This window comes from Aquarana catesbeiana, linkage group LG02 (genome assembly GCF_042186555.1).
Source record: "Aquarana catesbeiana isolate 2022-GZ linkage group LG02, ASM4218655v1, whole genome shotgun sequence".
NCBI lineage: Eukaryota > Metazoa > Chordata > Amphibia > Anura > Ranidae > Aquarana > Aquarana catesbeiana.
In genome coordinates this window covers 177,134,047-177,159,719 of record NC_133325.1, presented here as the reverse complement: position 1 = coordinate 177,159,719, position 25,673 = coordinate 177,134,047, and the positions used below count along the sequence as shown (strand labels likewise).

Below are 25,673 nucleotides of genomic sequence, written 5' to 3'. Positions count from 1 at the left end.
AATAAGGGGTTGAGGGCCCAAATTACATCTGATACACACCTCTGTGAACTCACACATGGTCCTCCTACTCCTCCTCCTCCAGGTCCTACTCCTCCTCCTGCCACATCTCCAACAGCAGAGCCACAGCCAGGAAGGAAGCGTGGAAGGAAGACCAGAAAGTGAGGGGTTCAGTCTGGTCGGCCAAAAGATGCAGCCTCTTGTGGTACCACAGCCTGGGGACACAGATGTTGTCTGCTGCTTTCCGGATCTCTGGGACTTCTGAACCAGACTGCCCTCCCTTACATATGGACTCCTCAGGCAACCAATTTTGATGTTCAAGAATTGATGTCTGCCCTGGGGGTCCCAGGCTTCGCTAATTTCTCCTGTTTATCCAGCGTTGCCTCCCTCTTTGTTTGGTTTTGAGCCCTTAATAAAGGCATTTTGGTTTGAATTATACTCGCCTATGTGTGTTTTACTTCAAAAAGGACAGTTTGTTGGTGAGGATTCAGGTACATTTCAAAAATACAATGTGAAATTAACAAGGGACACCAACACCAAACAATCTCCTTGAGATTAAATAATAAAAGATATCAATGGTGTTGTGGTAACTTGACACACAAAACACACACAAAAATATTCTGGAGTAAAACGAAAAATAACATTAAACAAAGATCAGCCTTTGAAAAAATACAAACATAAAATCTAAAAGAAAAATGGCTTTGAATAAAAAATAAAAAAAAAAATTAATAAATATTTATGTCAGATGTGACAAATAACAATATATTCAGGGAATCCCAGTAAAAAAAAAAGAAATAAGTTTGTGAGAAGTGTGTGTGAATATGAGCAGCAAAACTATTTAATTCTTGTCACATTATAAAGAAGAAGAGAGTGCGCTGTATTAAACCATTTTTAACATTGCAGCGTGACGAAAGTGCTGTATCCATTGCGAATGCTAATTTTACCAGACCAAGCTGTTCCGTGTCGGAAATTTCTTCTGAGCATGCGTGGCACTTTGTGCATCAGAACAGGCCACACACGGACAGAATTGACGTGATCGGATTTTGTTGTTGGAAAATTTTATAGCCTGCTCTCAAACTTTGTGTGTCGGAAAATCTGATGGAAAATGTCCGATGGAGCCCACACACGGTCGGAATGTCCAACAACACGCTCCGATCGGACATTTTCCATCGGAAAATCCGACCGTGTGTACGGGGCATTATTGGATTTTTTTTTTTTTTTTTTTTATACCAAAAATATGTAGAAGAATCGGCCTAAACTGAGGAATTTATATATATATATATATATATATAATTTTTTTTTTGGGGGGGGATATTTATTATAGCAAAAAGTAAAAAGCGCAGAGGTGATCACATACCACCAAAAGAAAGCTCTATTTGTGAGAAAAAAAAAGGACGTCAATTTTGTTTGGGTGCAATGTCGCACGACTGCGCAATTGTCAATTTAAGCGACGCATTGCCGTATCGCAAAAAGTGCTCTGGTCAGGAAGGGGGTAAATTCTTCCGGGGCTAAAGTGGTTAAAGAGGAACTGCAGTCTGCTCACATAATCTGTAATTAAAACATCTTTGCCATTCTGAAGCTTCCCTCCAACCACTTTGCATATTATTTTTTATATACTGTGATTCTGTACTTGCCAAATATGCTGCAGAAATCTCCCTCCACTGAGTCTGGCTGCAATCATTTTAACTGTAGGCAGCTGAAGCTGCTGCCTGTTCACTTTCTGGATTTACACAGACACACACCTCCAGCTCTGCAGCTCTCATTGGCCCTCTTATGACTCCTCCCCCTCCCTTCCTAGCAAGGAGAGCTGTGCATGATGTCATGAGCCTAGGCTTTTTACCAGACAAGAAACAGGAAGTGGGCTGTATAAGGTATTTACTGGCAAAAAAAACGTTTTACTATCCAAAGTTAAAACAACAAGGGCAGAGGATTTAATAGATGGAAAGATGAAAAAATGACTGAAGTTCCATTTTAAGCAGCAGATACCTACACATGCATTAGATACTGTGTGACCCAGAACAAAAAGTTGGCTGTCCCTCTGGTGAATATGGTAAAGCTAGCTCCCGGTGAAGCGCACTACTCCCGTAGGAGCTGCTAATAGTTCGTTCCTTTCTCCCAGTTGGTTCCATTACCCCCCACTTCCCTGCATTGAACACACCGCAAACAGTCTTGAAACAAAAGAACAATAACTTTATTCCTTCCCACAGCACGTTGCAGAAAGAATATGAAACAAATCTTCTAGAAATATGAGCTGCCTTAATCACTCGGTTCCTGTAATGGACTGCACATCTTCTCCCTCCTGTTTACCACTACTTCCCAACCGCACAGAATCTTCAAACTTAAGTCCCAAGAACAATACTCTGAATAGAGTTCCCAGACCGGCTGTTAGGAATTCCCACAGGTGATCCTCAACACCCTCAGCCTATGAAGATAACTGCTTCTCTGGGTATGCACTCACGTGTACATTTGAGCGACCATCCATGTTTGCCAAAAGAAGGTCCTCTCCCAATTCTTTTCCTCTGTTGGGGGTAGCAGCCTCTCCTTTTAGATATTCCAGATTCCCATAACTGTTTTCCTCCATCTCTCCTCCTGTTAAGGCAGGTTCCTCTCCCCGAAGCGGAGAGTTCTTAAGCTGCACCAACTTCTACATTCTGTACTCCTTTGCTGTCCTCTTCCCATCAGCAAGCATGCCAGGAAGCATGTGACCCACAGTTATATAGGCCATTAAGCCCCTGCCCATACAAATTAATGATAGGCTAAGGGTGACCTATACCACTAACTACATCCTGTATCAACTCAACCTGTCTTCCAGCACCTCTCACTGGTCAGACTAGGCCACACTTTAGCAGAATGCAGGTGGTCACACCCCCCCATTCTACACTATCATTCCTCCCCAATAAATCAAACCCAGCCAGGCTTAAACCAAAGCATGTAATGCCTGAAATTTACACTTAACTCTAAACCTAAGTAGGTGGGCGCTACATACACCCTCTCCTAAAACCACAACTGTCCCCAGTTGTAGAAAGGATTCACATCTGGAGAACAGTTTCCCTACCTGACACAAGGCATCTCATATGTCCAGGTGAGAGGTGAGTGCACGTGTTGCAAAACGTTACAAAAGAAAACACATTACCTTATTTACAGTTTCCAACATAAATTACCTAGACTAACATTCCCTACCACTAGGTCTCATACATACAAAATCAAGCCACCACTCTCGAAAGAGCAATGCTTTGATTTCTCCATCTTCTTCTGTATTTTCTTCCATCATCTCCATGATACCTGTAAAAAAACAAAAGCATCCTATTCTTTATGCTAACTATACAAGTATGTTTTTGGCATGGGTGAACCTACTAGGACAACTGTCCCCTCAAAAGGAGTCTGGAGACTGCTGCAGGACAGTCCCTGAGTAGCCACGCCAGGTCAAGTGCATTCTAGTCCATGAGTCACATACTTTCTAAGTGATTCCAACTGAGAGTTAATAACTTTAACTGTAGAAATGTCAGAGTATCTAATTGACCAGACTGTGTGGACTGCACAGAGGAGACCAGAAACACATGTAAGTGAAATGGTGTTTATTAACAAGTGATAAATAAAAGGAAAACAGTGCAAAACCCACACAACAACCCACTACAAACAACTATATATATATATAAGTAAATGGAGATACCGTAATCGTAAACAAGCCAAGCCAAGGTCATACACAGGGAAGTCAGCAGATGGGTAAGGACGGGAACTGAACAGGACAAGGAGAGGATGGATGGATGGGGTACAGGGCAGGGATCCAAGGGAGCCAGGAACAGAAGGGACAGGACTAGGAAGGCCTCAGGATAGGGATTGGATCAGATCAGGACAAGGCAGATAGCAGGCTCAAGGTCAAACAGGCAGCAAGGTCAGAACGCAGGGAGAGAGAGATACCAAGGCAAGCCTATGAGGGCTTGCCGGGTATTTGTAAGGCTGTGGTAATTGACCTCATGTCACAGCTGAGCGCAGTGTGAGCTGTTTGCTCCACACTGCCAGAGTGTACCCGCTGGTTGACGCCGGTACTACGGCCCGAGGATGCAACAGTGCCACCAGCAGGAAAGACCTCTTACTGCAGGTCCTAGGTGTTGGAAGACACCTGCTGATGGACACTGGTACTGCGATCCCAGAGACCGATAGCGCCACCAACGGGTAGACCTTCTCATGACAGTACCCCCCCCTAAAGGAGCGGCCTCCGGACGCTCCAACAAGGTGCATCTGTTCAAAGTTCATGGCCTCCAACTGAACAGATGAGGGCACATCAGGCCGGACATCGGGTACATCAACCTGGACAGTGGGTACTGCTGGCATGTCAGAGTCATTAAGCTGGGCAGCAGACGACAGGAACCACTTGAGCTGGGCAGCAGACGACAGGAACCGCTTGAGCTGGGCAGCAGACGGCAGGAACCGCTTGAGCTGGGCAGCAGACGGCAGGAACCGCTTGAGCTGGGCAGCAGACGGCAGGAACCGCTTGAGCTGGGCAGCAGACGGCAGGAACCGCTTGAGCTGGGCAGCAGACGGCAGGAACCGCTTGAGCTGGGCAGCAGACGGCAGGAACCGCTTGAGCTGGGCAGCAGACGGCAGGAACCGCTTGAGCTGGGCAGCAGACGGCAGGAACCGCTTGAGCTGGGCAGCAGACGGCAGGAACCGCTTGAGCTGGGCAGCAGACGACAGGAACCGCTTGAGCTGGGCAGCAGACGACAGGAACCGCTTGAGCTGGGCAGCAGACGACAGGAACCGCTTGAGCTGGGCAGCAGACGACAGGAACCGCTTGAGCTGGAGGGCAGACACCCGAACATCAGGCTGGAGGGCTGGAACATCAGACTGGAAAGCTGGAACATCCGACTTGGAAGCTGGCACATCAGACTGAGAAGCTGGCACATCAGACTGAGAAGCAATCTTCGATACATCAGGCTGGAAGGCAAGCTGCAAGACATCAGGCTGGGAAGCTGGTACCGCAAACTGGGAAGCTGGCACATCAATCTGGGAAGCTGGCACATCAATCTGGGAAGCTGGCACATCAATCTGGGAAGCTGGCACATCAATCTGGGAAGCTGGCACATCAGACTGGGAAGCTGGCACATCAGACTGGGAAGCTGGCACATCAGACTGGGAAGCTGGCACATCAGACTGGGAAGCTGGCACATCAGACTGGGAAGCTGGCACATCAGACTGGTAGGTAGGCATCAAGACATCAGGCTGGAAGACAAGCTGCAAGGCATCAGGCTGGGAAGCTGGCACATCAATCTGGGAAGCTGGCACATCAGACTGGGAAGCTGGCACATCAGACTGGGAAGCTGGCACATCAGACTGGTAGGTAGGCATCAAGACATCAGGCTGGAAGACAAGCTGCAAGGCATCAGGCTGGGAAGCTGGCACATCAATCTGGGAAGCTGGCACATCAGACTGGGAAGCTGGCACATCAGACTGGGAAGCTGGCACATCAGACTGGGAAGCTGGCACATCAGACTGGTAGGTAGGCATCAAGACATCAGGCTGGAAGACAAGCTGCAAGGCATCAGGCTGGGAAGCTGGTACAGCAAACTGGGAAGCTGGCACATCAATCTGGGAAGCTGGCACATCAATCTGGGAAGCTGGCACATCAATCTGGGAAGCTGGCACATCAGACTGGTAGGTAGGCATCAAGACATCCGGCTGGAAGGCAGGGACATCGAGCTGGAAGGCAGGCATCGGGACGACAGACTGGGAGGCAGGCACATCAGACTGTAAAGCTGGAACGTCAGACTGCAAAGCTGGAACGTCAGACTGCAAAGCTGGAACGTCAGACTGCAAAGCTGGAACGTCAGACTGCAAAGCTGGAACGTCAGACTGCAAAGCTGGAACGTCAGACTGCAAAGCTGGAACGTCAGACTGCAAAGCTGGAACGTCAGACTGCAAAGCTGGAACGTCAGACTGCAAAGCTGGAACGTCAGACTGCAAAGCTGGAACGTCAGACTGCAAAGCTGGAACGTCAGACTGCAAAGCTGGAACGTCAGACTGCAAAGCTGGAACGTCAGACTGGAGAGCGGGCACAGGCTGAAAAGCAGGCACCGGGACTTCAGGCTGGAAGGCCAGCTTCAAGACATCCGGCTGGAAGGCAGGGACATCGAGCTGGAAGGCAGGCATCGGGACAACAGACTGGGAGGCAGGCACATCAGACTGTAAAGTGGGAGCGGGTTGGGTTACTGGCAAGATGGTGTGGGTCGGGAAGAATTTTTGTTTCTTTTTTGGTTTAGCCCGTGCAGTCTTGTATGTAGGTGCAGGGCTGTAAGAAAAGAAAGTAGCTGGGCAGAAGGAAGACCAAGGAACTGTAGCTAGAGAGGGGTTTTGTGGGACTGTTACAGTTGAAGGAGAAGAGACAGGTGAATTGAAGGCAGGATAGGTGCGACACTTGGAGACTGGGTGGTAGTATTGGGTAGGGAGCTGGTTAAACTGGGTAGTAGCTGAGGTTGCCATGAGTGACGGGGAGATAGATTTTTTGGAAGGTAGATGATTAATGGCAGGGCTGGAATATTGTGGTTTAGCTAAAGACAGGAGATCTGACCATGCCTGCAGCAAAGGTTGAACAAACGCTGATTTACACATAGCCTGACTAACCAAAGATTGTACTGAATAAATGCAATCAGATAACACCTGCTGGGAACAAGCGGAATAATGTTCATCAAAGGAAGCCGGATCATCCTCTAACAACCATATCAGGGATTCAACCTGGTCACAACTGAAAGGAGGGGAGAAATCGTCACTACCTTCGGGAATGCATGACAAAGCTGACTTTGTACATAATTGGATCAAAGGCTGAACATCCTCAAATAACATATGACCTCGATCTACAAGTAAATGGGCGGTTTGTATCGTTTCCAGCAGTTGGTCTCGGGTCCAATCTTTAACCACTTGCCGACCGCCGCACGACTATATACGTCGACAGAGCGGCACGGGCAGGCAAAAGGACGTATATGTACGTCCTTGCCTGCCCGCGGGTGGGGGGTCCGATCGGACCCCCCCCCGGTGCCTGCGGCGGTCGGCAAATCTCCCCCGGCGATCGGAGGTGAGGGGGAGGCCATCCATTCGTGGCCCCCCCCTCGCGATCGCTCTCAGCCAATGGGATCATTTCCCTGCCTCTGTATTGTACACAGAGGCAGAGGAAATGATGTCATCTCTCCTCGGCTCGGTATTTTCCGTTCCGGGCCGAGGAGAGAAGACTGCAATGTAAGTGCACCAACACTACACACACAGTAGAACATGCCAGGCACACTAAACACCCCGATCCCCCCCCCCGATCGCCCCCCGATCCCCCCCCAATCACCCCCCCCCCTGTCACAAACTGACACCAGCAGTTTTTTTTTTTTTTTTTTTTTTTTTTTCTGATTACTGTATTGGTGTCAGTTTGTGACAGTTACAGTGTCAGGGCAGTGAGTGTTAGGCCCCCTGTAGGTCTAGGGTACCCCCCTAACCCCCCCAAATAAAGTTTTAACCCCTTGATCACCCCCTGTCACCAGTGTCGCTAAGCGATCATTTTTCTGATCGCTGTATTAGTGTCGCTGGTGATGCTAGTTAGGGACGTAAATATTTAGGTTCGCCGTCAGAGTTTTATAGCGACAGGGACCCCCATATACTATCTAATAAATGTTTTAACCCCTTGATTGCCCCCTAGTTAACCCTTTCACCACTGATCACTGTATAACCGTTACGGGTGACGCTGGTTAGTTTGTTTATTTTTTATAGTGTCAGGGAACCCGCCGTTTATTACCGAATAAAGATTTAGCCCCCTGATCGCCCGGCGGTGATATGCGTCGCCCCAGGCAGCGTCAGATTAGCGCCAGTACCGCTAACACCCACGCACGCAGCATACGCCTCCCTTAGTGGTATAGTATCTGAACGGATCAATATCTGATCCGATCAGATCTATACTAGCGTCCCCAGCAGTTTAGGGTTCCCAAAAACACAGTGTTAGCGGGATCAGCCCAGATACCTGCTAGCACCTGCGTTTTGCCCCTCCGCCCAGCTCGGCCCAGCCCACCCAAGTGCAGTATCGATCGATCACTGTCACTTACAAAACACTAAACGCATAACTGCAGCGTTCGCAGAGTCAGGCCTGATCCCTGCGATCGCTAACAGTTTTTTTGGTAGCATTTTGGTGAAATGGCAAGCACCAGCCCCAGGCAGCGTCAGGTTAGTGCCAGTACCGCTAACACCCACGCACCGTACACCTCCCTTAGTGGTATAGTATCTGAACGCATCAATATCTGATCCGATCAGATCTATACTAGCGTCCCCAGCAGTTTAGGGTTCCCAAAAACGCAGTGTTAGCGGGATCAACCCAGATACCTGCTAGCAACTGCGTTTTACCCCTCCGCCCGGCCCAGCCCAGCCCACCCAAGTGCAGTATCGATCGATCACTGTCACTTACAAAACACTAAACGCATAACTGCAGCGTTCGCAGAGTCAGGCCTGATCCCTGCGATCGCTAACAGTTTTTTTTGTAGCGTTTTGGTGAACTGGCAAGCACCAGCCCCAGGCAGCGTCAGGTTAGTGCCAGTAGCGCTAACACCCACGCACGCACTGTACACCTCCCTTAGTGGTATAGTATCTGAACTGATCAATATCTGATCCGATCAGATCTATACTGGCGTCCCCAGCAGTTTAGGGTTCCCAAAAACGCAGTGTTAGCGGGATCAGCCCAGATACCTGCTAGCACCTGCGTTTTGCCCCTCCGCCCGGCCCAGCCCAGCCCACCCAAGTGCAGTATCGATCGATCACTGTCACTTACAAAACACTAAATGCATAACTGCAGCGTTCGCAGAGTCAGGCCTGATCCCTGCGATCGTTAACAGTTTTTTTGGTAGCGTTTTGGTGAACTGGCAAGCGCCAGCGGCCTAGTACACCCCGGTCGTAGTCAAACCAGCACTGCAGTAACACTTGGTGACGTGGCGAGTCCCATAAATGCAGTTCAAGCTGGTGAGGTGGCAAGCACAAGTAGTGTCGCGCTGCCACCAAGAAGACAAACACAGGCCCGTCATGCCCATAGTGCCCTTCCTGCTGCATTCGCCAATCCTAATTGGGAACCCACCACTTCTGCAGCGCCCGTACTTCCCCCATTCACATCCCCAACCAAATGCAGTCGGCTGCATGAGAGGCATTTTTATGTCCTCCCGAGTACCCCTACCCAACGAACCCCCCCCAAAAAGATGTTGTGTCTGCAGCAAGCGCGGATATAGGCGTGACACCCACTATTATTGTCCCTCCTGTCCTGACAATCCTGGTCTTTGCATTGGTGAATGTTTTGAACGCTACCATTCACTAGCTGAGTATTAGCGTAGGGTACAGCATTGCACAGACTAGGCACACTTTCACAGGGTCTCCCAAGATGCCATTGCATTTTGAGAGACCCGAACCTGGAACCGGTTACAGTTATAAAAGTTACAGTTACAAAAAAAGTGTAAAAAAAAAAAAAAAAAAAAAACACAAACAAAAATATAAAATAAAAAATAATAGTTGTCGTTTTATTGTTCTCTCTCTATTCTCTCTCTCTCTATTCTCTCTATTGTTCTGCTCTTTTTTACTGTATTCTATTCTGCAATGTTTTATTGTTATTATGTTTTATCATGTTTGCTTTTCAGGTCTGCAATTTTTTATACTTTACCGTTTACTGTGCTTTATTGTTAACCATATTTTTGTCTGAGTACAGCATTCACGACTTTGAGTGGTTATACCAGAATGATGCTTGCAGGTTTAGGTATCATCTTGGTATCATTCTTTTCAGCCAGCGGTCGGCTTTCATGTAGAAGCAATCCTAGCGGCTAATTAGCCTCTAGACTGCTTTTACAAGCAGTGGGAGAGAATCCCCCCCCCCCACCACCGTCTTCCGTGTTTTTCTCTGGCTCTCCTGTCTCAACAGGGAACCTGAGAATGCAGCCGGTGATTCAGCCAGCTGACCATAGACCTGATCAGAGACCAGAGTGGCTCCAAACATCTCTATGGCCTAAGAAACCGGAAGCTACGAGCATTTTATGACTTAGATTTCGCCGGATGTAAATAGCGCCATTGGGAAATTGGGGAAGCATTTTATCACACCGATCTTGGTGTGGTCAGATGCTTTGAGGGCAGAGGAGAAATCTAGGGTCTAATAGACCCCAATTTTTTCAAAAAAGAGTACCTGTCACTACCTATTGCTATCATAGGGGATATTTACATTCCCTGAGATAACAATAAAAATGATTAAAAAAAAAAAAAAAATGAAAGGAACAGTTTTAAAATAAGATAAAAAAGCAAAAAAATAATAAAGAAAAAAAAAAAAAAAAAAAAAGCACCCCTGTCCCCCCTGCTCTCGCGCTAAGGCGAACGCAAGCGTCGGTCTGGCGTCAAATGTAAACAGCAATTGCACCATGCATGTGAGGTATCACCGCGACGGTCAGATCGAGGGCAGTAATTTTAGCAGTAGACCTCCTCTGTAAATCTAAAGTGGTAACCTGTAAAGGCTTTTAAAGGCTTTTAAAAATGTATTTATTTTGTTGTCACTGCACGTTTGTGCGCAGTTGTAAAGCATGTCATGTTTGGTATCCATGTACTCGGCCTAAGATCATCTTTTTTATTTCATCAAACATTTGGGCAATATAGTGTGTTTTAGTGCATTAAAATGTAAAAAAGTGTGTTTTTTCCCCAAAAAATGCGTTTGAAAAATCGCTGCGCAAATACTGTGTGAAAAAAAAAAATTAAACACCCACCATTTTAATCTGTAGGGCATTTGCTTTAAAAAAATATATAATGTGTGGGGGTTCAAAGTAATTTTCTTGCAAAAAAAAATAATTTTTTCATGTAATCAAAAAGTGTCAGAAAGGGCTTTGTCTTCAAGTGGTTAGAAGAGTGGGTGATGTGTGACATAAGCTTCTAAATGTTGTGCATAAAATGCCAGGACAGTTCAAACCCCCCCAAATGACCCCATTTTGGAAAGTAGACACCCCAAGCTATTTGCTGAGAGGCATGTCGAGTCCATGGAATATTTTATATTGTGACACAAGTTGCGGGAAAGAGACAAATTATTATTATTTTTTTTTTTTTTTGCACAAAGTTGTCACTAAATGATATATTGCTCAAACATGCCATGGGAATATGTGAAATTACACCCCAAAATACATTCTGTTGCTTCTCCTGAGTACGGGGATACCACATGTGTGAGACTTTTTGGGAGCCTAGCCACGTATGGGACCCCGAAAACCAAGCACCGCCTTCAGGCTTTCTAAGGGCGTAAATTTTTGATTTCACTCTTCACTGCCTATCACAGTCTCGGAGGCCATGGAATGCCCAGGTGGCACAAACCCCCCCCCAAATGACCCCATTTTGGAAAGTAGACACCCCAAGCTATTTGCTGAGAGGTATAGTGAGTATTTTGCAGACCTCACTTTTTGTCACAAAGTTTTGAAAATTAAAAAAAGAAAAAAAAAATTTTTTTTTTTGTCTTTCTTCATTTTCAAAAACAAATGAGAGCTGCAAAATACTCACCATGCCTCTCAGCAAATAGCTTGGGGTGTCTACTTTCCAAAATGGGGTCATTTGGGGGGGTTTTGTGCTACCTGGGCATTCCATGGCCTCCGAAACTGTGATAGGCAGTGAAGAGTGAAATCAAAAATGTACACCCTTAGAAATCCTGAAGGCGGTGATTGGTTTTCGGGGTCCCGTACGCGGCTAGGCTCCTAAAAAGTCCCACACATGTGGTATCCCCGTACTCAAGAGAAGCAGCAGAATGTATTTTGGGGTGCAATTCCACATATGACCATGACCTGTGTGAGCAATATATCATTTAGTGACAACTTTGTGCAAAAAAAAAAAAATAAATAGTCACTTTCCCGCAACTTGTGTCAAAATATAAAATATTCCATGGACTCAACATGCCTCTCAGCAAATAGCTTGGGGTGTCTACTTTCCAAAATGGGGTCATTTGGGGGGGGTTTGTGCCATCTGGGCATTTTATGGCCTTCAAAACTGTGATAGGTAGTGAGGAGTAAAATCAAAAATGTACGCCCTTAGAAATCCTGAAGGCAGTGATTGGTTTTCGGGGCCCCGTATGCGGCTAGGCTCCCAAAAAGTCCCACACATGTGGTATCCCCATACTCAGGAGAAGCAGCTAAATGTAGTTTGGGGTGCAATTCCACATAGGCCCATGGCCTGTGTGAGCAATATATCATTTAGTGACAACTTTTTGTAATTTTTTTTTTTTTTTTTTTTTTTTTCATTATTCAATCACTTGGGACAAAAAAAATGAATATTCAATGGGCTCAACATGCCTCTCAGCAATTTCCTTGGGGTGTCTACTTTCCAAAATGGGGTCATTTGTGGGGGTTTTGTACTGCCCTGTCATTTTAGCACCTCAAGAAATGACATAGGCAGTCATAAATTAAAGACTGTGTAAATTCCAGAAAATGTACCCTAGTTTGTAGGCGCTATAACTTTTGCGCAAACCAATAAATATACACTTATTGACATTTTTTTTACCAAAGACATGTGGCCAAATACATTTTGGCCTAAATGTATGACTAAAATTGAGTTTATTGGATTTTTTTTAGAACAAAAAGTAGAAAATATCATTTTTTTTCAAAATTTTCGGTCTTTTTCCGTGTATAGCGCAAAAAATAAAAACGGCAGAGGTGATCAAATACCATCAAAAGAAAGCTCTATTTGTGGGAAGAAAAGGACGCAAATTTCGTTTGGTTACAGCATTGCATGACCGCGCAATTAGCAGTTAAAGCGACGCAGTGCCAAATTGTAAAAAGTGCTCTGGTCAGGAAGGGGGTAAATCCTTCCGGGGCTGAAGTGGTTAAGAGTCTGACAACAATATTCATTATCCTCTGCCGCCAGCAGAGAATAATAGACAATTTCATCAAAGTCCATTTTGCGCGCCCACCGTAACAGGACGGTTTCTCAGTGCAGCCACGTCTGGTCAGGGATGGCCTTGGTATACTGTCAGAGTATCTAATTGACCAGACTGTGTGGACTGCACAGAGGAGACCAGAAACACATGTAAGTGAAATGGTGTTTATTAACAAGTGATAAATAAAAGGAAAACAGTGCAAAACCCACACAACAACCCACTACAAACAACAATATATATATATATATATAAGTAAATGGAGATACCGTAATCGTAAACAAGCCAAGCCAAGGTCATACACAGGGAAGTCAGCAGATGGGTAAGGACGGGAACTGAACAGGACAAGGAGAGGATGGATGGATGGATGGGGTACAGGGCAGGGATCCAAGGGAGCCAGGAACAGAAGGGACAGGACTAGGAAGGCCTCAGGATAGGGATTGGATCAGATCAGGACAAGGCAGATAGCAGGCTCAAGGTCAAACAGGCAGCAAGGTCAGAACGCAGGGAGAGAGAGATACCAAGGCAAGCCTATGAGGGCTTGCCGGGTATTTGTAAGGCTGTGGTAATTGACCTCATGTCACAGCTGAGCGCAGTGTGAGCTGTTTGCTCCACACTGCCAGAGTGTACCCGCTGGTTGACGCCGGTACTACGGCCCGAGGATGCAACAGTGCCACCAGCAGGAAAGACCTCTTACTGCAGGTCCTAGGTGTTGGAAGACACCTGCTGATGGACACTGGTACTGCGATCCCAGAGACCGATAGCGCCACCAACGGGTAGACCTTCTCATGACAAGAAACAAAGGGAACCACAGAGACAACAGAGGGATAGTGTCCATGCTGGCCAAACAGGCACTGGTACTGTTACTCTGCACAGGAAGTCCATGGGATAGCCCACCCTAACCCGTCTGCTCACTTGCAGTTCAAGGATTTGTCCGGCATACCTGTGACAAACACCCTACAGGTAATACCCGGGGTCCGGTAACCTTCGACGTGTGTCCCCTTCCCCTCTGACCGAAACAGAATATGATTTGGTGTGTTGTCCAGGTTTCTGCACCATCACTCTGTCTTTGTATATAGCTCTTCCTTGCCTCCATTCCCTAGAAATATCCTGAAATCTCACCCATAAGTTATGGTCAGGGGTTCTTTGTGAAATTGGGACATGTAGGTAATTCTAGACGAGGTCCTGCTCCCATCCTTCCCGAGAAGCTTCAATAATGTCCATGACTTTGTCTGGCACATAAGGGTATTCAAGTCCTCAATTGTGAGCAACTCTTTTCTGTATGTCCCTTTGGAAACAGGACAGTCTCTGTAGTTCCTTGGGCCTTCCCCACCCTGGCAGAACCACAGAGTCAGAGGCCCTTCAAGCCTTTTGTTGAAAGGTACACTTTTCGGTAAGCAATGTGCCTATGGACATCTTATTTTGGGGTGTTGGGGGTGCTGGGAAGGTGGCAATGCTTTCCGGAGCCCCGGAAATACCACTCCTCATCACTGGAACCACCTTCTTCTGGAGAAGACCAAACGAACAAATGTTCAAGAGAGCCAAACCTTTCCAGCACTTCTGGAGAACCCCGATCTATGGCCCGGCCCTTGCTTCCCCTGCCCAGCTCACCTGAGATGTCACCTTCTCCATCCAAAGGCTCCCTCTGGACAGGTTCAACAAGGGGCTTACTTGTAACGGTTGGCATTTCAAGGGAACATCTTGGGGCTTGCTCAATTACTCTAGCAACCCCTGGAGCCCCGACCAGACCACAGGCCTCCCCTTTGGACCCTACTTGGACCTCCGGCGTTTCCGTTATGATAGACTCTGGACGGTGTTTCTCCACTGCACTCCCTGTAGTATCTCGGGCCTCCGGAGGTTTGAGGCTTGCGATGTGCAGAGTCCGGTGGCGCTGTCCACATAGTAATAGCTCACCTCCCAGCTGCGTAAGCTGCATGCTGCAGTGGCCACAGCGGGCCCAGGCGGTGACTCCCATGGTGGGTTTCTGGCAACCGGGACAGATCAAACATAATCTCTCCACTCCATTCACTACTCCTAGCACCAGCCCACCGGTAACTTCCAGGTGGATGCCGGTGTCAACGAGAATCCGTTCCTGCGGTTCAGTGTTTTGTTGCATGGCCGGCGGGCGTGTAAAGCTCTGTGCCATCTTTCACTGCTGAGCGCACACCGTGTGTGACACTGGAGAACTTTCCTCTGGGGCGTAACTCCACCCCCTCCTCTCGCTGATCCAGCGCATGAGGAACTGTAACTCTTAACTTCCTTTGGGCGAAACAGCGACCCCTGTCGGCAGGCACAATAGAACTGCAGCTTTTATAACAAACTGATTTTTACAGTGAAAATGCTTCCTTGTGATGTCCATACTGTAGGAGAAATAGTCCCTGTATTGTCTCTGGCACCACACCACCCCGTGTCCATGTTTCCAAGGGCAACAGCGACAACCACAACTCCCTGCACATTTTCTTCTGTAATGCAGGCAACGTTTTTGAATAAAAAGTGGCGATGCTGGTTACTGTATGCAGGGTTGCTAGGGGTAACAGACTGGCTGAAAAAGGTTAAATCTCGGTGGGACCTCCATGAAGCGCACTACTCCCATAGGAGCTGCTAATAGTTCGTTCCCTTCTCCCAGTTGGTTCCATTACCCCCCAAAAGAACAATAACTTTATTCCTTCCCATAGCACGTTGCAGAAAGAATATGAAACAAATCTTCTAGAAATATGAGCTGCCTTAATCACTCGGTTCCTGTAATGGACTGCAAATCTTCTCCCTCCTGTTTACCACTACTTCCCAACCGCACAGAATCTTCAACTTAAGTCCCAAGAACAATATTCTGAATAGAGTTCCCAGACCGGCTGTTAGGAATTCCCACAGGTGATCCTCAACACTCTCAGCCTATGAAGATCACTGCTTCTCTGGGTATGCACTCACATGTACATTTGAGCGACCATCCATGTTTTCCAAAAGAAGGTCCTCTCCCAATTCTTTTCCTCTGTTGGGGGTAGCAACCTCTCCTTTTTAGATATTGCAGATTCCCATAACTGTTTCCTCCATCTCTCCTCCTGTTAATGGCAGGTTCCTCTCCCCAAAAGGGGAGAACTCTCAAGCTACATCAGCTTTTACATTCTGTACTCCTTTGCTGTCCTCTTCCTATCAGCAAGCATTCCAGGAAGCATGTGACCCACAGTTAAATAGGCCTGTAAGCCCCTGCCCATACAAATTAATGATAGGCTAAGGGTGACCTATACCACTAACTACATCCTGTATCAACTCAACCTGTCTTCCAGCACCTCTCACTGGTCAGACTAGGCGTCACTTTAGCAGAATGCAGGTGGTCACCCCCCCCCCCATTATACACTATCATTCCTCCCCAATAAATCAAACCCAGCCAGGCTTAAACCAAAGAGGGTAATGCCTGAAATTTACACTTAACTCTAAACCTCTCTAACCTTTTAGCACACACCTAAGTAGGTGGGCGCTACACCGGGACAATCCCGATTTTGGGACCCTCGTCCAGATCGGAGGCCGTCCCGATTCGGGATTTTGCCTTTTGTCCAGGGAAAAATCAGGACTGTTTGGCTCTGCAGCAGCTGGCTCCAACAAAATGGCCGCCAGTGCCGCCGCTTGTGTTCAGCAGAGAGGGGAGCGGGCTCGATCCGTGCAGCCAATGAATCAGCTTCTCTCTTCACAATTCTGAAGCTGGGGTTAGCTGCATGGATCAGCACCTCCCTTCTCCACTGAACTCACGACGCCGCTTCTGTGCATGTATGCAATGATGAGCCTTGTCACTTTCCTCATCAAAAACTTTCACATACTTCTCCTACATGCCTGGACCCACCTTCTCCCTTGCTGTAGCAGTTCCTAGCCCTCTAATACGCTCTCTGGACATGGTGCTGGCTGTCATACTCCTGTACCAGGGGAGGCACACTGTACATTGCCAGCACATGGGAGATGTACACAAGCTTGTGGAGTTTGCTCTGCTCTGCCATTGTCCCTCTCGGTGTACAGCCCGGGACAGTGATGTAACTATGTACAGGGGGTGTTACTATGTACATGGGGGGTTACTATGTACGGGGGGGGGTTACTATGTACAGGGGGGGTTACTATGTACAGGGGGGGTAACTATGTACAGGGGGTAACTAGGGGGAGAGGGGTAACTATGTACAATGGGAGAGGGGTAATTATGTACAGGGGGAGGGAGTAACTATGGCTCTGCTTGGGACACTGATGTAAGGACTGAGGATGGGGACACTGGTGTAAGGACTGAGGCTCCACTGGGGACCAGATGCAAGGACGGACTCTGCTGGGGGCACCTGATGCAAGGATGGACTCTGCTTGGGGCACCTGATGCAAGGAAGGACTCTGCTTGGGGCACCTGATGCAAGGATGGACTCTGCTGGGGGCACCTGATGCAAGGACGGATTCTGCTGAGCGCACTTGATGCAAGGACGGACTCTGCTGGGGGCACTTGATGCAAGGATGGACTCTACTAGGGACATTGAAGCAAGGATGGACTCTGCTGGGGGCACTTGATGCAAGGAAAGACTCTGCTGGGGGCACTTGATGCAAGGACGGACTCTGCTGGGGGCACCTGATGCAAAGACAGACTCTGCTGGGGGCACCTGATGTAAGGACGGACTCTACTGGGGGCACCTGATGTAAGGACGGACTCTGCTGGGGGCACCTGATGTAAGGACGGACTCGGCTGGGGACACCTGATGTAAGGAGGGACTCTGCTGTGGGCACCTGATGGCATCTAGTGGCAGGCGACGTGGCAGGTGCTCAGGGGTTCCAGTGATCCTGGATTATGGTGAGTTGAATGATTTCATTCTATATTACAATGTAATAATAGTAATAATGTGCTTCAGTCATCCTGACACCACAACAACCATGGTGCCGGGATGATTGAAGCACTAACACCAGGTGTTTGGAGTATCTTTATCTGCTGATTTGTTAAACTCTGGAATACACATTTCTTTTGTGGTGTAGGATCTGGGCCTGCTGTCCCTCGATCCCCCTTTCCTTCCTTCTCTCTCCTTCCCTCCTTCTTCTTTCCTTCTTTCTCTCTCTCTCTCTCTCTCCCTCCCTCTTTTCCCCTTTCTTTCTCTATCTCTCATTCATCTCAGACTCTAACCACACCCCTATTTGAACCACGCCCATATAAGCCACGCTCACTATTTAACGGAAACCATGCCCATTTTGTCGGTGCTGTGCGCGCAGCATTTTCTTTTTTTGTTATGTCACGCATATAAATGCATTCCCCACCCCCTATTTATAATAAGACTCCACCTACAGCCAAAAAAGTGTACCTACAAATTTTTTTACAATGTTGGAAACTATGAGAATGACAATAGGCAAGAGGACCTAGACTAGAGTCTCATCATCCCAAACCAACAAATGACTCTAACAAGATAAGAACCAGCAACTTTTTAGAATGGCACCCAGGAATATAAATTCAAAACATACTCTAGGTTAATTAAAAAAATAAATAATTTCCAAACTTTATAGTCAAATCATATAAAAGTTTTTAAAAGAGTCACACATGATGATCAATATATTGTATCTTATTTTTGACCAGCTACAAAGATCACTTATATATTTGCACTGTACTGAGTGTCCCATTTTGAAGACAGCAGTTTGTGGTCATTGGGTTTCATAGATAGTTGCGCTTCATCAAGACCAACAGTGAAAGAGAAACAAGACATCTGTGCAATTCCACGGATCTCAATAGTGGTCACAGTTGGTTTATGGCTCCATATGATTAATCAGTTGGAGGCTACACTCATCTCCACAAGGGAATATCTAGTGGGTGCTCCTACATATGGGATTAATAGAGACAGAGATCCAAGACTTAATGCTGTCCTGTCATAGGGTGGTAATATTGGAAGAGAGCGCCTCCCTTCCCGATCTGCCAGAGCAATGAATATCAGCCTGAAAGGGCTTGGAGAGGCAATCAGGCAGAATGTGCCAAAGTCCATGAATTCCTAAAGTGCTGTAACACACATAGTAATGTATAGGACTGGACTCCTATTTGCAGCATTTTAACCACTTAAGCCCCGGACCATTTGGCTGCCTAAAGACCAGAGGACTTTTTACAATTTGGCATTGCGCTGCTTTAACTGGTAATTGCGCGATCATGCAATGTTGTGCCCAAACTAAATTTGCGTCCTTACATTTAGGCCAAAATGTATTCAGCCACATGTCTTTGGTTAAAAAATGTCAATAAGCGTATATTTATCGGTTTGTGCAAAAATTTTAGTGTCTACAAACTAGGGTACATTTTCTGGAATTTACACAGCTTTTAGTTTGACTGCCTATCTCATTTCTTGAGGTGCAAAAATGGCAGGGCAGTACAAACCCCCCCAAATGACCCCATTTTGGAAAGTAGACACCCCAAGGAAATTGCTGAGAGGCATGTTGAGCCCATTGAATATTTAATTTTTTTGTCCCAAGTGATTGAATAATGACAAAAAAATATATTTTTTTTTACAAAAAGTTGTCACTAAATGATATATTGCTCACGCATGCCATGGTTATATGTGGAATTAAACCCCAAAATATATTCTTCCTCTTCTCCTGAGTACGGGACTACCACATGTGTGGGACTTTTTGGGCCGCGTACGGGGCCCCGAAATCCAAGCACCGCCTTCATGATTTTTAAGGCGTAAATTTTTGATTTCACTCTTCACTACTTATCACAGTTTTGAAGGCCATAAAATGCCAAGATGGCACAACCCCCCCAAATGACCCCATTTTGGAAAGTAGACACCCCAAGCTATTTGCTGAGAGGCATGTTGAGTCCATGGAATTGCACCCCAAAATACATTTAGCTGCTTCTCCTGAGCACGGGGATACCACATGTGTGGCACTTTTTGGGAGCCTAGCCGCGTACGGGGCCCCGAAAACCAAGCACCGCCTTTAGAATTTTTAAGGCGTAAATTTTTGATTTCACTCCTCACTACCTATCACAGTTTTGAAGGCCATAAAATGCCAAGATGGCACAAACCCCCCCCCCCAAATGACTCCATTTTGCAAAGTAGACACCCCAAGCTATTTGCTGAGAGGCATGTTGAGCCCATGGAATAGTTTATATTTTGCCACAAGTTGCGGGAACATGACAAACTTTTTTTTCTTGTGCACAAAGTTGTCACTAAATGATATATTGCTCAAACATGCCATAGGCATATGTGGAATTACACCCCAAAATATATTCTGCTGCTTCTCCTGAGTACGGGGATACCACATGTGTGGGACTTTTTGGGAGCCCAGCTGCGTACGGGGCCCCGAAAACCAATCAACGCCTTCAGGATTTCTAAGGGCATATATTTTTGATTTCACTCCTCACTACCTATCAGTTTCTAAGGCCATAAAATGCCAAGATAGCACAAACCCCCCCCCCCCCCCCAAATGACCCCATTTTTGGAAAGTAGACACCCCAAGATATTTGCTGAGAGGCATGGTGAGAATTTTGCAGCTCTCATTTGTTTTTGAAAATAAAGAAAGAAAAGAAACTTTTTTTTTTTTTTTTCTTTTTTCAATTTTCAAAACTTTTTGACAAAAAGCGAAGTCTGCAAAATACTCACCATACCTCTCAAATTGAACATCTCTGGGGTTGCAATCATTTACCTCCCCATCTGCCATATCCTCTCTATCACGTTGCCGTTTCCTATGCTTAGTAATGAGAGGTCTGGCATACTTTTTCTTTCCCACTAGCAGATCATCATGCGAAATATCAAACTCTATCTCCTCATCCTCACTATCATTTGAGGAGAGCACATCCTCACAATCCTAATTTTGGTATGTGACAATGGCATGTACCCTGGCTTTACTAACAGGTTTATGGCCCTTCCTTTTCCTTAAGGCATTAATTGATTTAATCATGAGGGCTGCACACTGCTCTCGCAAATCATCAGCCCAACTAGCAGTTGAACGTACACACTCTGAAGCAACTGTTGCTGGTCTTTTAATACCTTAACTCTTGCCTCTGCCTTCTCCCTTCTATGTAATTCGGTATAATTAGCATTAAGGAAGTGCCAACCCACTGTGGACACTGTCCTCTTCCCTGCTTTACTTAAATTCAACCCCTTAAGGCTAAAATCTACAAAATGATCTGAGACTTTATCACCCCATTTCAGCTTCAAGGGAGAAGCATACTTCACAAATTCTTTAGCAAGAGGCTCCCACTCATTGCCTCTGGCCCAGATAGGTAAGCTGCACACTTCCTTCTGGCCACCAGAACCCTCTGCAGCCTTGCTTTTCCTAAATTATTATTATTAGATTGTAAGCTCTTCTGAGCAGGGCCCTCTTAATCCTCCTGTATCTTATTGTATTATAACTGTATTATCCTCCTTTTATATTGAAAAGCGCTGCGTAAACCGTTGGCGCTATATAAATCCTGTATAATAATAATAATAATAAACCGCTTACGCAGCATTTTACCTAGCACAAGCTACACAACACACTACAGAAAAACAGGTCTGCTTCAATTGAACTATAACACAGATCGTGGCACGAGCCCCCAAATGTTTTGCTTGCGTCTATCTAGCAAGGTTACTTTGTGGTATAAGCAAGGAAGCTGAGACTTCTGCAGTGTGTAAATGTGCTTTTACTATACAAAGATTCTGTACATACAAAACTATTACAATTATAGGAATACAATACAAGACTGACAGATATCTATAACAAGCAAAATGCCTAGCAAATGAACAGCCTATGGTCTATAACAGTACAAATACACTTAAAGGTTACTTATCTTCTGTTACTGTATGTTCGTGATCTCCATTGGCAACGATTCTTCTGGAAATCAGGCACTTTTCCTCTATCATGAGTGGCTTCTGATCTTACAGCATGATGATGTGTGTGTCCCCCAGTCTACTCCTCCTTTTTTATTTGTACAAGTTTGTTGCCAAAAGTTAAGGGTTACAAACTTGTTTCCATAACAACCAACCAACAGTCATTCTTTCAGTTTGAGAGCTGAAAGAATCTTAAACAAGTCTCTTACTTGTTTACTGTAGCTATCGGTATCTACGTACCCATTGTCTGCTCAAGTCAAAACCTGACAGTATTTACCACTATTGTAATATTGTTCCATGTAATGTTTGTATGATTAATATAAAAAAAATCATATTTTAACAAACGCAACACAAGATCTTCGGTGAAAAACAGCGAATAAAAATCAAGTGACGTAAAATCAACTGTTTTCACCTGAATTCCGGGTTGGCCAGTGAATGGGGGAAGTACGGGTGCAGCAGAAGTGGTGGACTCCCAATTAGGATTTGCGAATGCAGCAGGAAGGGCATTATGGGCTCGATGGGCCTGTCTTTGTTTTCTTCTTGGTGGCAGCGGGACACTACTCGTGCTTGCCACCTCGCCAGCTTGAACTGCACTTATGGGACTCGCCATGTCACCAAGTGTTACTGCAGTGCTGGATGTATGACCAGGATGTACTAGGCCGCTGGTGCTTGCAAGTTCACCAGAAGGAATAGCGGCGCTAGTACTGGCTCTTTGCTCCATACGAGGGACCTGCGGTTCTTGCACCTCAACGACAGCAGAAGAAGATCGGGGTCTGGTACGCCTGACCTTGGCAGGGACCACAACTCCATCGTCAGAGCTATCTGTCAGGGTGCCGCTGCTGTCTACAGGTTCGTATTCTGAGCCTGAATCTGACAGATGAGTGACTTCCTCTTCACTATCTGTCATGCTCATAAACGTGTAGGCCTCTTCACTACTGTACCTTCGATTTGACATTTTGGTCTCTAAATTTACTGGTACAGTAGTGAGACTCAGGTCCCACAGGTAAAAAAGCTCCTGACTGTTAGCGACTGATTCAAACGCTATCAAAAAAAACTGTTAGCGTTTGCAGGGATCAGGCCTGACTCTGCGAACACTGCAGTTATGTGTGTTGTGTTTTGTAAGTGACAGTGATCGATTGATACTGCATTTGGGTGGGCTGAGCTGGGCTGGGCTGGGCGGAGGGGCTAAACGCAGGTGCTAGCAGGTATCTGGGCTGATCCCGCTGCGTTTTTGGGAACCCTAAACTGCTGGGGACGCTAATCTAGTTCTGATCAGATCAGATATCGATCCGTTCAGACACTATACTACTAAGGGAAGCCCATGGTGCGTGCGTGGGTGTTAGCGGTACTGACACTGATCTGACGCTGCCTGGGGCAACACAGACCCTATCTGATGCTAAAACCTAACTTTGATCACCCGCCGCGTGATCAGGGGGTCAAACCTTTATTGGGTAAAATACGGCGGGTGCCATGACGCTATAAAAATAAATCTAGCTAAACTGCGTCACCCGTGACACTTATAGGGCGTACACATGGTCGGACTTTGTTCGGACATTCCGACAACAAAATCCTAGGAATTTTTTCCGACGGATGTTGGCTCAAACTTGTCTTGCATACACACGGTCACACAAAGTTGTCGGAAAATCCGATCGTTCTGAACGCGGTGACGTAAAACATGTACGTTGGGACTATAAACGGGGCAGTGGCCAATAGCTTTCATCTCTTTATTTATTCTGAGCATGCGTGGCACTTTGTCCGTCGGATTTGTGTACTCACGATCGGAATTTCCGACAACGGATTTTGTTGTCGGAAAATTTTATCTCCTGCTCTCCAACTTTGTGTGTCGGAAAATCAGATGGAAAATGTCCGATGGAGCCCAACAACACGCTCCGATCGGACATTTTCCATCGGAAAATCCGACCGTGTGTACGGGCCATTATACTGTGATCACAGGTGACGGGGTAATCAAGGGGCTAAACCTTTATGGGGGGTTAGGGTGGATCGCTATACCTATCTGAGCCTGATACTAATTACCCTAACACTGATTAGTGTCACTAATGACACTAGTACAGCGATGAGAAAAAAATCTGATTGCTGTACTGGGTGACACAGTGACAGGGGGTGAAGGGGTTAACTAGTGTAGTGTTGTGCAACTCACTTTTAGATTCTCTCTCCTCTCGGTCTGGAACGAAAAGACCTGCACGAGGAGAGATGACATCACTTCCCCTGCCAGTGTTTACAGTTACACAGACAGGGGGAGGATATCATTTGTCAGGAGCGTTCACCAGGTCCAGGCCAGATTTCATTGGTTCGATTCCTGATCCAGTTCCTGATTGAATGCGATCGTCGCGCCCAGCGTAGCATAACGGCGATTCGCCTGCCTGTGCCATTCTGCCGCAGTACAACTGCGGCGGACGGTCGGCAAGCGGCTAAAGGTGGTGGTGTTAATGATTAAGTTGGTAATATGAAATTTGCAATGATTTACCACTATTCAAAGTAGAAGGAAAGGCTAACTATCAAAATTACATTTATAATATTCCCTCCCCTTATCTCCCCATGGCCCTGCATGCCCTTTATCATCAATTGCTGTGCAAATACCTTCTTTCAGTATTTTACATGCAACCACATGTCCACATTCATTTTTTAAATAACTTAAATCTGAATTCCAGCCTTACCTTCAGTCATCTACAATAGTAGAGGCTCCTCTCCTGTACCGAAACTGCTTTACTCTGATTTCACTGCACACTGAGCTTCTTACAGTGTGCAGTATACGCTGCAGCTGTCAAATACAGCCTGTCTCATTTCCTGGCTGGAAAACATCCAGCATCACCCAGCTCCCCCCCAGCCTAACTGTCCCTAGATTGTCCCTTCTATTCACTGGATTTAACCACTTCATGCAAAATCAGGTACCTGTACGTCATATTGTTTTAAGTGGTTGTATCGGGGTGATGCCTGCAGCCACAGGCATCACCCCAGTACCGTAGCTTAGAGCTGGCGGTTGGCTTTCAAGTGATAACAACTGATAACGTCCCCCCTCCCTCCCGCAGCCTTCCGCTGCTCCCACCGGGTGAACCGAGCGACCAGCCAGCCAGTCTGCTGTCTGGCCGGAGACCCGAACAAGGTAGGAATTGTCTTTGATCGGATCTCCAATGTAGTAACCCAGAAGCGACGTCACAACATCACTTCCGGTTTACTTGGTGGGCAACGGCACCGATTTTGAAAAATCAAAGGTATTCATAAATGACGATTTTGATGTTTTGAATACTTTTAAGTGCAGTGGAGGGGTTTGGGGTCTTTGAGACCCAAGATCCCTCCATAAAGAGTACCTGTCGCTGCCTATTACTGTCACAAGGATGTTTACATTCCTTGTGACAGAAATAAAAGTGATCAGATTTTTTTTTTATAAAGGAACAGTGTAAAAATAAATAAAAAATAATAATTTTTTTAAAGCGCCCCCATCCCCGCGAGCTCGCACACCAAATAAAACGCATACGTAAGTCGTGCCCGCAAATGTAAACAGTGTTCAAATCACACATATGAAGTATTGCCTCTATCATTAGAGTGAGAGCAATAATTCTAATTGGTAACTGTTAAACATTTTTAAACCTCACCTATGGAGATTTTTAAGTACCATAGTTTATCGCCATTCTACGAGTGTGTGCAATTTGAAAGCGTAACATGTTAGGTATTATATTTAGTCGGCGTAACATTATCTTTCGCCTTTAGCGGCTGGTGCTGTATATTTGGGGGGGCAAACAAGACATCCCGCCGCTAAACCCCCCCCGGTCAGTTGGCCCCGCACTTACGCCATCCCCCAGTCGGTCAGCCCTACACTTTCCCCATCATCTAGGTGGCAGGCAGCTTCGGCTCCTTCCTGTGTCTCCTCCTCCTCTGCGTCTTGGGCTTAACGGTGGCTTACTCCTCGGTGCCTTCCCTCCTCCGATCGACATGGCGGCCAATACGATCGCTTCTCCTCTCGGCCAATCGGGTCTCACCCACTTCCTGATTGG

At 46.4% G+C, this 25,673-nt stretch overlaps 1 protein-coding gene across 4 annotated transcripts in view; it reads right to left on the bottom strand.

The window, feature by feature from the left end:
• The window catches only part of LOC141127438 (retinol dehydrogenase 16-like), a 198,537-nt gene that overhangs the window by 45,299 nt on the left and 127,565 nt on the right, over positions 1 to 25,673 (bottom strand). The window contains exon 1 of one of the 4 annotated variants that reach the window (XM_073613870.1): positions 24,339 to 24,363. The exons of the other annotated variants lie outside the window; for them this stretch is intronic. Within the exon in view, the coding sequence (XP_073469971.1) occupies positions 24,339 to 24,348 (10 nt within the window). The 5' untranslated portion in view covers positions 24,349 to 24,363. Of the gene's footprint in view, positions 1 to 24,338; positions 24,364 to 25,673 lie in introns of those variants that run through there. 4 annotated transcript variants of the gene reach the window in all.